Below are 15,757 nucleotides of genomic sequence, written 5' to 3'. Positions count from 1 at the left end.
CTTTCTTTAATTCACCCACATATTTACTATTTCTTATGCTCTTCATTCCTTTGGTTGGTTCCAAGTTTTCATCTACTATTATTTTCTTTTTGCTAGAATACTTTCCTTTAAACATTTGCAGTTGTTGGCATCGAACTCAGGTCTTATTTGTGTTAAAAAGTGTTCATTTCACCTTCATTCCTGAAGAAGATATTTGCTGGATAGAGAATTCTAAGTTAGTAGGAATTTTTATTTTAGCATTTTAGCACTGTTGTTTCTTTTTTCTTAAAGTTTTTATTTAAATTCCAGTTAGTTAATGGATTGTGTAATACTAGGTTCAGATGTACAGTATAGTGATTCATTTCTTCTGTACAACACCTGGTGCTCATCACAAGTGCACTCCTTAATCCCCATCACCTGTTTAACCCATCTCCCCCACCTCCCTTCTGGTAACCTTCAGTTCTCTATAGTTAAGTGTCTCTCTTTCCTGGTTTGCCCCTCTTTTTCTTTACCTTGTATTCTGCCTTATCTGCCTTATATAGTTTGTGGCGAGAAATCTGAAGTCAAGTTTATCTTTAGTTCTCTAAACATTTTCCTTTTTCCCTTTTTTTTCTTTTTTTTTTACTCTGGCTGTTTTTATTTTTATTTTTTAAAAGATTTTATTTATTTTAGAGAGAGAGAGCACATTAGCAGGAGGAGGAGTGGAGGGGAGAGGGAAAAGGAGGGAGAAAGAATCTCAAGCAGACTCCACACTGAATGTGGAGCCCAACACAGGGCTCAATCTCAACCCTGAGATCATGACCTGAGTTACTCTGGCTATTTTTAAATTTTTTCTCTTTAACGCTGGTTTTCAGGAATAGAACTTTCCACAGTTGGAATTTGTTTCTAACATTCCATTGTAATTTCATCAAATTCAGAAAACATTTGGCCATTATTTCTTCAAATATTTTTTGTTTCTCACTCTCTCTCATATTTTCCTGAAACTCCAATTCAAAGTACATTAGATACTTGATATTGTTCCACAGATCATTAACACTCTACATTTTTCCCCTGGTCTTTTTCTGTTTTTGCTTCATTTTGTATTGTTGCCATTCTCATGTCTTCAAATCTAGTGATCTTTTCTTCTGAAATATCTAATATGCTGTTAATTCCATTCAGTGAAATTTTTATTTCAGAGATTATATTTTCATCTTCAAGAAGTCCATTTGGTTCTTTTAAATGTATTTTACTTTTTTCCTCATTATTTTTTCCCTTTAAAACCTTGAGCCTATTGAGTGCATTTATAAGAGCCATTTCAGTGTCCTTGTTTGCTAATTTCATTATGTCTGCCACATTTGATTCTGTATTGATTGACTGATTTTTCTCTTTTTTTAAAAGATTTTATTTATCAGAGAGAGAGAGAGAGAGAGAGCACAAGCAGGGGGAGCAGCAGGCAGAGGGAGAGGGAGAAGCAGGCTCCCTACTGAGCAGGGAGCCCAACGTGGGGCTGGATCCCAGGACCCTGGGATCATGACCTGAGCCGAAGGCAGATGCCTAACTGATTGAGCCAACCCAGGCGCCCCATGACTGATTTTTCTCTTTATTATGGATCTCATCTTCCTACTTCTGGCCCCATTTAGTAAATTCTGATTGTATTCTGGATATTGCTAATTTTATATCATTGAGAACTGGATTTTGAAATTGTTGGATTCATCTTGCCAAACTAAGTTACTTGACATTCACTTTATTTTTTCAAAGATTATTTATAAGTTCTTCAGGATAGCTCTAGAATAGTCTTTATTCTAGGGCTAACTTATCCCCACCACTAAGGTGTGACTTTCTATTCTCTATAGAGTTTTCTATTGAGTTCCTAGTTTTCTCCTGAATGCCTTGTAGGTCAGTGACATATCAAAGTGTCTCCACTCTGGATGATGATATTTTGAATGCTCCCTGGTCCTTTACCAGATGTGGGAATTGCTTGGATCAGTTTTCTTGGTAATCATTCTTTCCTAGGAAATTGTTCTTTGCCTGGCTTCACAGTTTCACCTGTGTATGTGCAGATTTCTGGAACTCTGTCTCGGCATAACTCCCTTTTCTCTGGTGCTCTGCTCCACAAATTCTAGACACCTCAGCTTCCTGAAGGCTGATATTTGTCTTTTGAACTCACTGAGATAACTGGACTGTGTTTTGGTTCCTTTTCCTTATGGTCCAGAATTTGCATCTAAGCAAGATGCTATGGCAACTATAGTATTCACTTTGTTTTCTTTAGAGATCATACTTCTCTGTTACCTGCTATCCATGGTGTGAAAACAAGTTTTCCTTCCTATATTTTGTCATTTTTTCTAATTGTTTGTGGCAACAAAGCAATTCAGACCCTGTTGCTCTCTCATATCATAGATAATAGCTGTTTTTAAAATTTTATTTAAAATCAATTAACATATAGTGTATTATTATTAGTTTCAGAGGTGGAGTTTAGTGATTCATCAATTACATATAAACCCAATGCTTATTACATCAAATGCCCTCCTTAATGCCTGTAACCCAGTTACCCCAGACCCCTACCCATATCCCCTCCAGCAACCCTCAGTTTGTTTCCTATAGTAAACAGTCTCTTATTGTTTGTCTCCCTCTCTGATTTTATTTTTCCCTCCCTTCCCCTATATTCATCTGTTTTATTTCTTAAATTTCACATGTGAGTGAAATCATATGAGTTGTCTTTCTGTGATTGACTTATTTCACTTAGCATGATACCGTCTAGTTCCATGTCATTGCAAAATGGCAAGCTTTCATTCTTTTTGATGGCTGAGTAATATTCCATTATATATATACACACACATACACACACACACACACACACACACTGCATCTTCTTTATCCATTGATCTGTCGATGGACAACTAGACTTTTTCCATAGTTTGGCTATTATGGACATCACTGCTATAAACATTGCAGTACCTGTGTCCCTTTGAATCACTACGTTTGTATTCTTTGGTTAAATACCTAGTAGTGCAATTGCTGGGTCCTAGGGTAGTGATATTTTTAACTTTTTGGCGAAACTCCATACTGTTTTCCAAAGTGGCCATACCAGTTTGTATTCCCACCAACAGTGTAGACGGGTTCCGTTTTTTCCACATCCTTGCCAACATCTGTTGTTTCCTGACTTGTTAATTTAAGCCATTCTGACTGGTGTGAGGTGATATCTCATTGTGGTTTTGATTTGTATTTCCCTGATGCCCAGTGATGTTGAGCATTTTTTCATGTGTCTTTTGGCCATTTGTATATGTCTTTGGAGAAATGTCTGTTCAGATCTTCTGCCCATTTCTTGACTGGATTATTTGTTTGTTTTTGGGTGTTGAGTTTGATAAGTTCTTTATAGATTTTGGATACTAGTCCTTTATCTGATAAGACATTTGCAAATATCTTTTCCCATTCTATAGGTTATCTTTTAGTTTTGTTGACTGTTTCCAATACCATCATCTTTGTCAATTTTGCATCCACTTACATTGACTAATTTTTATCCTGCTGTAGGTTATATTTCTGCATCTTTACATGTCTGGTATTTTTAAAAAAAAATATTTATTTATTTGAGAGAGAGAGCATGAGCCATGAGAGGGGGCATGGTGGTGGGAGGGGCAAAGGGAGAGGTAGAAGCACACTCCCCCCTGAGCTGGGAGCCCAACACAGGACTCGATCCCAGGACCCAGATATCATGACCTGAGCTTAAGGCAGACGCTTAACCCACTGAGCCACCCAGGCACCCCTGTCTGATGTTTTCTTAATTGGGTTCTGGATGTTGTGAATTTTACTTTGTTGAATTTTAGACTTAGTGTCTTCCTTTTAAGAGTGTTGGATTTGTTCTGGCAGGCTGTTAAATTACTTGCAGATCAACTGATACTTTCAATATTGTCTTTAAGCTTTGATGGGGCAGGCTTAAAGTAGCCTTTTCTGTAAGACTATTTTAACCCTACCACTATGGTGTGACCTTTCTGTGTTCTCTAAGCAGATGTTCATTAAGGACTCTCACTTTGGCAGGTTCAAACATAAACCTTTTTCCAACTGTGTATCAGCTGTGGCTTTGGTTAATTTAGAACTCTCTGGTTTTCTTTCTCAGCCTTCTGGAGTTTCACAATATATATATTCATGGCTTAGTATTCAGCCACAGACTCAAGGAGACTCCTAGGCAAATTTCTGGATGTCTTTTTTTGTGTGTATAGATCCTTCATTTCTGGAACCCTACCCCACATATTTCAGATGCTTATTTCTGTCTCCTCAGCAAATCAACTGTGCTCTGATTGAAGTTTCTTTCTCTGAACTGAAGACTGGAAAATTGTCTCCTGACAGAAAGCTGGAATGATGATAGGGCTCATCTTGTTTGTTTTCCTTTTCTCAGAGATCACAGCCCTGTGCTGCCTGTTGTCCAATATCTAGAAGCAATCCGCCCTCCCTCCCTCCCTCCCTCCCTCCCTCCCTTCCTCCCTCCCCCCCTCCCCCCCTCCCTCCCTCCCTCCCTCCCTTCCTTCCTTCCTTCCTTCCTTCCTTCCTTCCTTCCTTCCTTCCTTCCTTCCTTTCTAGTTTTCCATTTGTTAACAGAGGGAAGATAAGTTCAGTCTCAGTTATTCTATCAAGGCTGGAAACAGAAGTATTATATATCTTTTCTTAATCCTTTTCAACTGTTTGTCTCTAATAAGCATCATATATCCTAATTTTTAAAAAATTCAATCTGAGAATATCTTTCTATTAACTAATAAGTTTACCATTTGTGTTTGAATTGCTGGCTCATTTATGTTTACTATTTCCTTTTTTTTATTTACACTTTATTCTTATCGTGATTCTTTTTCTTCTTTCCTTTATCTTATATATATTTGTTTCTTTACCTACTTTCTACCCTTGCTACTTATTGGTTTGGAAGTTATATATTTTCAACCTATTCTTTTAGTAGTTAAATTTGTAATATGCATATTTTAAAAAGTCTTTTGTTAGTATTTCCAACTCTCCTCCTAAACAATATGTGGTCCTAAAAATATTTGAATATTGAGCACAACATCCTGCTTACTAATGAATGTGTTTTCTTATTCTCTCCCTCCCCCTTCTCTCTTTTACACAACCCCAATCTGTTATAGTTGTGTACTCTTTTAGATCCACATTGGCTTTTTATAGTCTTAAAAATAAATCACTACTCTAATTCTTATTCTTTGAGTCAGTGCTTATTTGTATCCATTTATATGTTTACAAAATTTTTCAACATTGCTTCTTGCATTCTATTTCTTCTAAGTTCAATTTCTTTCTTGAGACTACTTCCTTTCTTTGATTTGTGAGTTAATTTTCTCAGTCTTTGCCTGAAGATGGATTTATTTTACCCTCATTTTTGAGTATAGGGTTAGCTGAGTGTAGAATTCTAGGTTGAGGGTTATTTCCTTTGATAACTTTAAAAATAATTTGTTGAGAAGTCTATTCTCATTCTAACTGTTTTTCTATGTAAGTCTGTCATTTGCCATTGTTTTCTTTTAAGGTCTTCTTTTTCTCTTTGTAGTTATATGTCTAGGTATGGTTTTGGGGTTTATTAAAGGAGGGGTTTGGCTTTGCAGTTTTTCAGTCAGAGTATTAATACTTTTTAGTAGGTCTGGAAAATTTTTAGGTGTTATTTATTTGAATATTACCACCTTTAAATTCACTCTACTGTCTCTCTCAACCTTTATAATATGCTTATTGGATCTCCTAGTCCAAATGTTCATTAATATTTTTTATCATAGTTTCCATATGTTTGTCTCTCTGTGCTGTGATCTTCTAGTTCCTTCTTCCCTCTTCAGCTGTACTAGTCTGTTCTTTGATGCATTCGTTCTGTTTTTCATTTTATTAACTACTTTTCCTTTCTTTCCAGAAGTTCTATTGGTTCTTCTTCAAATTTTCCTTTTTTTTCCTAAGTCTCATTCTTTTCATTTTTTCTTTAATGTCTTTAATACTTTTAAGCATATTTTTCATGTCTTCTAAAATATTTTGTTTAATATCTTGAAGTTCTAGAATTCTGTTCCTGCTATGTTTTATGTTGCTCTGACTCTCACTCATGGTGGATTAAGTCACCCCGAGTTTGTAAGCTCCTTTGAAGCAGGACTTTCCTGCAAAATCTTTTATGGCCAAGGATATGAGTTTGCTTCTGCATAGGGACTCTGTGTTATCATTGGCATGGGGCAAACTTTATGTTAAAGTTTAGAATTGGGAGTGGTTAGTGCGCAGTCAGAATCCAAAACTGAATAAAGTTAGATCTAACGTTCCTTACAGAAGACATTTTTTACCTACTTAGAGAGTAGGAGAAGATAAACTCTCAGTTGTATCTTTGTGAGGTTGAGTGGATTTTTCCTCTGGAGCCTCTTTTCAAGTGTTCCAAATTATGTAGAGGACCCAGTTCCAGTTATCCATCAGTCCTAACTTCTTGTTTCCTGTCCTTGCTTCAATGTTTTAAACACAAGCCTTTCACTGTCACTGGGTCTTCCTACTCCCAACTTTTAACTACAGGCCTTCTCAATTGTTTCCGGCTCTGGCTTTGTTTTATCTTTGTCTTTGGCATATGCGAATTTATTTTTCTTTCCTGCAAGCTCAGCTATGAATTGTAAAAAAAAAAAAAAAAAATTCTCTTTTACCCAAAATGTTTTCCTCTTAGCTTAATCAACTATCTTACTAGAACCTGAAATATCTAGTATTATCTTTCCAAAGCACAAAACTGATCATATTACCTCCCTCTTTTTTCTGTGGATTAAAGACCTAAATTTTAACCCAGCTTATCAGGCTCTGTCTTTTGAGTTTTTGAATACCTTTTCAAATGCATATCCTATCACTCTTCTCTGTGGTCTCTGAGCTGTAGCCATACTAGTCTTCTCTTTGTTGTTGGAGCATGTCATTTTCCCTCCCTCAACACACTCCCTTTGAGGCCTTTGAATTTAGCATTCCTTCAGTTTGAAAAGCCACCTTCCCCTACCCACACTGTATATCTATCTACACACCATTCAGATCTCAGCTAATGTGTCATTTACTCAGGGAAGCCTTTCCTGACTTCTCTGACCCTCTTAGTCTAGATCACTTTACTTTGTTATACTTTTTTTTTTTCCTCTAGAAGTATTTGCTTAATAAGTATTTGGTCATTTGTGAGATTATTTGACTAATCTGTGGCTCCCCCATAGTCTGAAAGTGTCATGAGAACAGAGACTATTTTGTTTATTACCGGATATGCATCTAGGTGCATTGACTGGAACAGAGAATATACTAAAAAATATGGAATGGGTGGATAGATGGATGGGTGGATGGGTGGATAGAAGGTTGTTTGAAGAATGAGTGAGAAATAGAGTGAGTGAGGAAGGAAGGGAGGGAGAACTGTGCCAAATAACTTATTCTAGGAGCAATTTTTTTTGTGCTTTGTACTTGTAAAAGCAGGAAAATTTCTTTGTCTCTCAGTTCTGTCAGCTTCACATAATAGCAAAAACTTCTCTGTAGGTGGCAGTGCACTTACATAAGATATTTCTCTGAAACAAAAAAAAAAGGGGGTGGTATTATCTTGAACTTTTAAAAGCATTTATATAACTTGAATCTCATCGTGCAGTTTTTAAAACATGCTCTTATTTCCCATAATGTGGATTTATCCTTAATTTATACTTGCCTAGAGTCTTTTTCCCTCAGAGTTATTAATAAGTGCTAGAGAGCTATCAGTCCTCATTTTATGATATTATGATCTAGGTCAACATGCCATTTAAGAATTGGAAAATGGGTATTATGAGTGAAACTGGTAGCTAATGTTTTGTCTTTAACAATAATATTTATCTTATAGAATAAATGAAACTGTAGCAAAAATAGAACTACAGACCAAACATATATGTATCTCAACTAGCTTTTGGTTTGAGACTTTACAGGGGGAAAAGTTGTTTTCTAAACACATTAAAAATAATGGCCATTTGATCAACTTACTCATGGATTTTATGTATAGACATTTGAAAGCTGAGTTTGTCTTTCCCAGGGTGTTTTGTACAGACTGTTACCACCTATATTGTATAAAGTTCCTTATAATCTAAGTGTATCATCAAAAGATTTTCCCCACTTTGTTTTCCATGTTTTAGTTTTTTTAAATTAAAAAATATGTATGTATGTATATATATAAAATAATAATTTTGTTGTTGCAGCACTTAAATGCAGAAAGGTCTTATAAGTCCCAGATTTCTACCTTACACAAGTCTGTTGTAAAGATGGAAGAGGAACTTCAGAAGGTTCAGTTTGAAAAAGTGTCTGCCCTTGCAGATTTATCTTCCACAAGGGAACTTTGTATTAAACTTGACTCAAGCAAAGAACTTCTTAATCGACAGCTGGTTGCCAAAGATCAAGAAATAGAAATGGTATGTAATACATTTTTAAATGGTTCTTTTAATATTATTGTTACTATAAAATTACTACAATTTTAGAAAATCAAACTTTTTTTTTAAATATTACATCAAACCATGTCTATCAACTTTAGATTTTATTTCTAAAGTCCAAAAGATAAATTGATGACAGCTGTATTCCAACAATTCAAGAAAGTAACAGAAACTTTTCCTTTATGTAATTTGCATTTACTTTTAGCCAGAAGAATTATAAAACACATTAACATAGCAATCAGCAAAGAACTATGAAGTTGAGGTTTATTCAGCTAAATTATAACTTTAATGATATTAAAGTTGATGATAAGCTAAATTTATTTAACTTGTTGGGTTCTTTTAAACTGTAATTCATTTGATTGTATCTACTGACATTGTGCTTGCCACCATGAACATAAGGTTCAAAACATGGATGGACCTAGAGGATATTATGCTAAGTGAAATACATCAGAGAAAGACAAATACCATATGATTTCACTTATATGTAGAATCTATAAAACAAAACGTGAATAATCCAACCCATAAATACAGAGAACAAAATAATGGTTGCCAGAAGGGAATGGTGGGGTGATGGGCAAAATGGGTGAAGGAGAGTGAGAGATACAGGCTTCCAGTTATGGAATGAATAAATCATGGTGATAAAAGGTACAGCATAGGGAATATATAGTTAATGGTTTTGTAATAGGCTTGCATGATGACAGATGGTAGCTACACTTGTGGTGAGCATAGCCTAACATATAGAGTTGTTGAACCACTATGTCGCACACTTGAAGGTAATGTACCATCATGTGTCATCTATACTCAAAAAAAAAAAAAAAAAAAAAGAAAAAAAAAAAAAAAGGAAGGTAGGAAGGAAGGAAAAAAAGGAAAAGAAAAGAGAAAAAGCAAAAGAGAGGCCCTTGCCCTCAAGGACCTCCCAGTATTGAGATACAAATTGTTTGGTATGAATATTATACTAATAAAAAATATTCAAGGTTTGAGAGAAGGAATTCCTAATTGGCCTATGGGTGTCAGGGAGGAGTTCACAAGGAGGTACTGCTGAGCTCCAAAGGGAGGAGGCATCCTATTCAGAGAGAACAACAACATAGACAATGGTATGGAGTTATAAATGAATTCTTGAGTGAATAGTAAGTGATTTGCAATGGCCACTGTAGCATGCACAGGTGAAAGTGGCCAGAGATGTATCTGGAGAGATCACTGGAGCTTGGCTCCTAAAGGATATGTGGACAAGTTGCACAGTGTAATTGAATTTACCCAAAGAATACAAAAATACTAATTCAAAGGGATACATGCATCCCCATGTTTGTCGCAGCATTATCTACAGTAGCCAAATTGTAGAAACAGCCCAAGTGTCCACCAATGGATGAATGGGTAAAGATGTGGCAATATATATACAATGGGATATTACTCAGCCATAAAAAAGAATGAAATCTTGCCATTTGCAATGACATGGATGGAGATAGAGAGCATTATACTAAGTGAAATAAGTCAGAAAGACAAATACAATATGATTTCACTCATGTGGAATTTAAGAAACAAATGAGCAAAGGGGAAAAAAAGAGAGAAAGGCAAACTAAGAAACAGACTCTTAACTATAGATAACAAACTGATGGTGACCAGAAGGGAGGTGGGTGAGGGGATGGGTTAAATAGGTAATGGGGATTAAGGAGTGCACTTATTGTGATGAGCACTGGGTGTTATATGGAAGTGTTGAATCACTATATTGTGCACCTGAAACTAATATTACACTGTATGTTAATGAACTGGAATTTAAAAACTTAAAAAGTCAACAAATTTTGGTCATCTTTACATTTCCAGTTTTTTTTATTTTGTTAGTCTACTGTTTCATGTGTCTGTTGGTTTCTGTAAGAATCCACTGTTAATATTTTATTAATGAAGTGGTATATGCAAGAATTTTCTGACTCTTCCTTTAAATTATTTTTCTTATTTTAGCAAGAATTTTTTAATGATGGAAGTAACTCATGAATAGATTTTCACTGTAAAAATTCAAAAAACATGTCCTTAATTTTTTCTTTAAAAATATTTTTTACTTTTTTCAAATTGGAAAATTAGTAATACATGTCATTGCAAATGAAACAATATTAAAATGAAATGCCAGAAATATTATCCCAAAGCTTATTCAAATAATAATACACCATGACCAAGTAGGATATGTACCAGTACCAGTAATTTTCTTTAAGCCTTAAAATCATTACCCTTAGAAGTACAATATATAAAGTTGAAAGTGATTTATATTAATTTTTAAACATTTTAAGGATGTTTACTTCAAGTTTTGTAGTTTCTTTACTATTCTCATATTATTTTTCCTATTTTTTCTTTTATTATGTTAAAATACACATAACCTTTTCTATCTTAACCATTTTTAAGTGTACAGTTCATTGGTATTAAATACATTCACTTTGTTGTGCAGCCATCACCACTGTAACTCTTTACATCTTGTAGATCTTAAACTCTATAACTATTAAACAATAACTCCTTATTTTCCCTTTTCCCCAGCCCCTGGCAACCATCATTGTACTTTACTACTCTAAGTACCTCATGTAAGTGGATTCATACAGTATTTGTCTTTTTTTTATTAACATATATTTGTTTCAGAGGTACAGGTCTGTGATTCATCAGTCTTACACAATTCACAGCACTCACCATAGCACATACCCTCCCTAATGTCCATCACCCAGCCACCCCATCCCTCCCACCCCTCACCACTCCAGCAACCCTCAGTTTGTTTCCTGAGATTAAGTCTCTTATGATTTGTCTCCCTCTCTGGTTTCGTCTTGTTTCATTTTTCCTTCCCTTCCCCTATGATCCTCTGCCTTGTTTCTCAAATTCTTCATATCAGTGAGATCATATGATACTTGTCTTTCTCTAATTGACTTATTTCACTTAGCATAATACCCTCTAGTTCCATCCACATCGTGGCAAATGGCAAGATTTCATTTTTTTTGGCTGTGTGTATATATATATGTATATATACACACACACACACCACATCTTCCTCTCTCTTTTTTTTTTAAAGATTTTATTTATTTACTCGACAGAGAGAGACACAGCAAGAGAGGGAACACAAGCAGGGGGAATGGGAGAGGGAGAAGCAGGCTTCCCACCGAGCAGGGAGCCCGATGTGGGACTTAGTCCCAGGACCCTGGGATCATGACCTGAGCCGAAGGCAGACACTTAACGACTGAGCCACCCAGGCACCCCTATACCACATCTTTTTTATCCATTCATCTATTGATGGACATCTAAGCTCTTTCCATAGTTTGACTATTGTGGACATTGCTGCTATAAACATTGGGGTGCATGTGCCCCTTTGGATCACTACATTTGTATCTTTGGGGTAAATACCCAGTAGTGCAATTTCTGGGTCATAAGGTAGCTCTATTTTCAACTTTTTGAGGAACCTCCGTACTGTTTTCCAGAGTGGCTGCACCAGCTTGCATTCCCACCAACAGTGTAGGAGGGTTCCCCTTTCTCCGCATCCTCGCCAACATCTGTCGTTTCCTGACTTGTTAATTTTAGCCGTTCTGACTGGTGTGAGGTGGTATCTCACTGAGGTTTTGATCTGGATTTCCCTGATGCTGAGTGATGTTGAGCACTTTTTAATGTGTTTCTGGCCATTTGGATGTCTTCTTTGCAGCAGTGTCTGTTCATGTCTTCTGACCGTTTCTTGGTTGGATTTTTTGCTCTTTGGGTTTGTTGAGTTTGATAAGTTCTTTATAGATTTTGGATACTAGCCCTTTATCTGATATGTCATTTGCAAATATCTTCTCCCATTCTGTCAATTGTCTTTTGGTTTTGTGGACTGTTTCCTTTGCTGTGCAAAAGCTTTTTATCTTGATGAAGTCCCAATAGTTCATTTTTGCCCTTGCTTCCCTTGCCTTTGGTGATGTGTCTAGGAAGAAGTTGCTGTGGCTGAAGTCAAAGAGGTTGCTGCCTGTGTTCTCCTCAAGGATTTTGATGGATTCCTGTCTCACATTTAGGTCTTTCATCCATTTTTAGTCTATTTTTGTGTGTGGTGTAAGGAAATGGTCCAGTTTCATTCTTCTGCATGTGGCTGTCCAATTTTCCCAGCACGATTTGTTGAAGAGACTGTCTTTTTTCCACTGGACATTCTTTCCTGCTTTGTCGAAGATTAGTTGACCATAGAGTTGAGGGTCCATTTCTGGGCTCTCTATTCTGTTCCACTGATCTATGTGTCTGTTTTTGTGCCAAGTATTTGTCTTTTTGTGACTGCTTTTTTCACTTAGCATAATGTCCTCAAGGTTTTTTCACTTAGCATAATGTCCTCAAGGTTCATCAGTGTTATATTACAGAATTTCTGTTTTAAGGCTGAATAATATTCCATTGTATAAATACACTACATTTTGCTCATCTATTCATCATTTGATAGATGCTTGGGTTGCTTCTGTGTTTTAGTTATTGTGAATAATGCTGCTATGAATGAGTGTACAAATAGCTCTTCAAGGCCTTTCTTTCAGTTCTTTTGGATTTATACCCAGAAGCTGGATTTCTGGATCATATGGCAATTCTATTTTTAATTTTTCAAGGGAATTTTGTACTGTTTTCTACAATGACTGTACCATTTTACATCCCCAACAAAAGCACACACAGGTTCCAGTTTCTTTATACCCTTGCCAACACTTATTATATTTTAGCTTTGTTTTTTCTGTTGTTGATAATAGCTATCCTAGTGATTGTGAAGTGGTCAGGCTAAGTCTAACTGTATTTTAAAATACTCCTGACATAAATTTTTTGCCATAAAATTTAGTTATTTATGTATATATGTTTATCCCATAATAAACTGTAATTTCAAGTGCAGTAAACCATCTTATTTACCTTTGTATTTCCTTAGCTGTACTATGCATATAGGGGACACTCAAATAATTTTGTCTAAATTAAGTTTTGATTTTGAGATAATTATAGATTCACATGCAATTGTAAGAAATAATGCAAAGTTTCATTTACCTGGTCTCCCCTGATGGTAAGCTCTTGCAAAATTATTGTATAATATCACAACCAGGATGTTGACATTAAATCAGGCAAGGTATGGAGCATTTCCATCACAGGATACATCATGTTGCCCTTTTGTAGCTCTGTCTACTTCCCTCCTATCCCTGTCCTCTCCTTAACCCATAGCAACCACTAATCTAGTCTCCATTTCTGTAATTTTATCACTTCAAGAATGTTACATAAATGGAATCCTATGGTATGTAACTTTTTGGACTTGGATTTTTTTTCACTCAGCATAATTCTCTGTAGAGTATTCTAGGTTGTTGTTCATTCCTTTTCATTGCTAACCAGTATTCCATGCTTTGGGTGTAACACTGTTTAAGCATTCATGCATTGAACACCTGGGTTATTTCCAGTTTTTAGATTGTACAAATAAAATATTGTAAATATTGTCTACATGTTTTTGTGTGCAACTTGTCTTCATTTCTCTATAAATGCCCAGGAATGCAGCTTTTGGATTATATGGTAGTTGCATAATTCATTTTTTAAGCAAGTGCCAAACTGTTTTCCCCAGTCTATACCATTTTGCATTCCCAGCAACAATGTGTGAGTGATCAGTTTTTCCACATCTTTGTCCACATTTAGTGGTGTCACTTTTTTATTTTAACCATTCTGATATAGGTGTAGGGCTATATTATCGACTAGTTGCATTTTCCTAAATTAATGAAGCAGAACATATTTTTATATGATTATTTGCCATCTATATATCTTCTTTGGTGAAACATCTCTTTGTATCTTTTGCCCATGTTTTCATTGAAATATTTACCTTTTTAATGTTGAGTATTAAGCATTCTTTATATATCTTAGATACTGGTCCTTTATCAAATATGTGGTTTGCAGGTATTTTCTCCCAGTATGTAGCTTGTGTTTTCATCTTCTTATTAGGGTCTTTCTAAGAGCAAAAGTTTAAGTTTGGATGATGTGCAGTTTATCAATTTCCTTTTATGGATTTTGCTTTTGGTTTTAAGTCTAAAAATTCTTTGCATAGCTCTCAATCCCAAAGATTTTTCCTAGGTTTTATTCTAAAAATGTTATAGTTTTATGTTGAATTGATTGTTCTACTTTTCACTACTTCCCTTTTGCTGGGCCATAAAAATTTTCAGATTTTTAATTTGTGTACAAAACTACACGGTAATTATTTTGTTGCATAAAACTTTTATCACATTTTGCATTATATTCTTAAGATGCATTTCCAGAAGTGGGAATTTGGGCATATATAGCCAGAGAGCTTTCAGAAAGTTATGATACACAATTAAAAAGAAACTAGGGGTACTCTTCTGGGCAGAAGCTTCTGAGCATGATGTAGCAGAAATGGCTTCTCCTTGATCTCAGCCATAGAAATGAGGTGATAAAGGGAATGACATCATTTGGAAAGCATGGCAAAAAAAAAAAAGATGCACATGTGCTGCAGCTGTGGCTCTAAGGCCTACCACTTTTAGAAGTCAATGTGGCAAATACTGTTGCCCTACCAAGTAGAAGAGAAAGTGTAACTGGAGTGCAAAGGCTAAAAGATGAAATACCATTGAGACCAGTCTAATGAGGCATGTAAAAGTTGTATACCAGAGATTCAGGCACGGATTCCATGAAGAAGCAACACCTAAACCCAGGAGGGCAGCTGTTGCATTATCCACTTCATCCTAAGGATTTCAGCAACTAGTCATGCAATAACTTTTTTTTTTTTAAAGGAAACTAGTAACTTCATGATAACAAGAAGCAAAATAGTAAGCTACTTAGAAGTTTAATAAAGAACCATGGAAAGTGATAGCTAAGAGTCCCCCTTTGGAGTCAGAGCAAGCCTTAAAGACTTACCCCTAACTGCCCTGCAGAGGAGTCCAATTTTAATTGGATCAGACTGTAAAGCAATTTATACCCCTAGGCCATTGTCAAATCAATAGAGCAGTTAGCCAGCAATTAATGGAGGCAAGCATTTAGATGATAACAATAGAGACAGACCAGCTAGAAACTTAACAGGAAGATCAAGGACAAACAGTCAAAGATAGCCTGACTAAATCCACTGTCATCCCAATAGAATGGTTTAGAGAGATTATGAACATGCTGATGGTAAATGAGTTAGAGTGATTATTCATATATGTGCTGCCGAAGCGAGCACTAGAGTGATTATTCATATACCCTGAGGAATAACATCAGAGGCTGTGCAATGCAAGGGAAATAGACTTCATGGAGACTGTCCAGAGAAAGGGAGGGAGGGAGGGAGGGAGGAAGGAAGGAAGGAAGGAAGGAAAGAAGGAAGGAAATGAGGGACCACAATAAGCCCTGACATGGGGAGGATCAGTATTCAGAGTTGTTATAATATATAGTATCTTAAATGTCCAGTGTTCAACGACAACAAGAATTTGACTTTCAAAGAAACAAGAAAT

The 15,757-nt window shown here is 35.8% G+C and overlaps 1 protein-coding gene across 13 annotated transcripts in view; it reads left to right on the top strand.

Annotated features, from left to right (window-relative positions):
• The window catches only part of TSGA10 (testis specific 10), a 135,927-nt gene that overhangs the window by 102,885 nt on the left and 17,285 nt on the right, over window positions 1-15,757 (top strand). For all 13 annotated transcript variants that reach the window (XM_073897841.1, XM_073897844.1, XM_073897840.1 and 10 more), the window contains one exon: window positions 8,121-8,330. In XM_073897841.1, coding sequence (XP_073753942.1) covers window positions 8,121-8,330 — 210 coding nt within the window. The remainder of the gene's footprint in view (window positions 1-8,120; window positions 8,331-15,757) is intronic.

Source organism: Callorhinus ursinus, unplaced genomic scaffold (assembly GCF_003265705.2).
Source record: "Callorhinus ursinus isolate GAN/ISIS: 27379988/994484 unplaced genomic scaffold, GSC_fseal_2.0 scaffold10, whole genome shotgun sequence".
NCBI lineage: Eukaryota > Metazoa > Chordata > Mammalia > Carnivora > Otariidae > Callorhinus > Callorhinus ursinus.
Note: the sequence above shows the minus strand (reverse complement) of the source record. Positions and strands in the feature narration are given on the sequence as shown.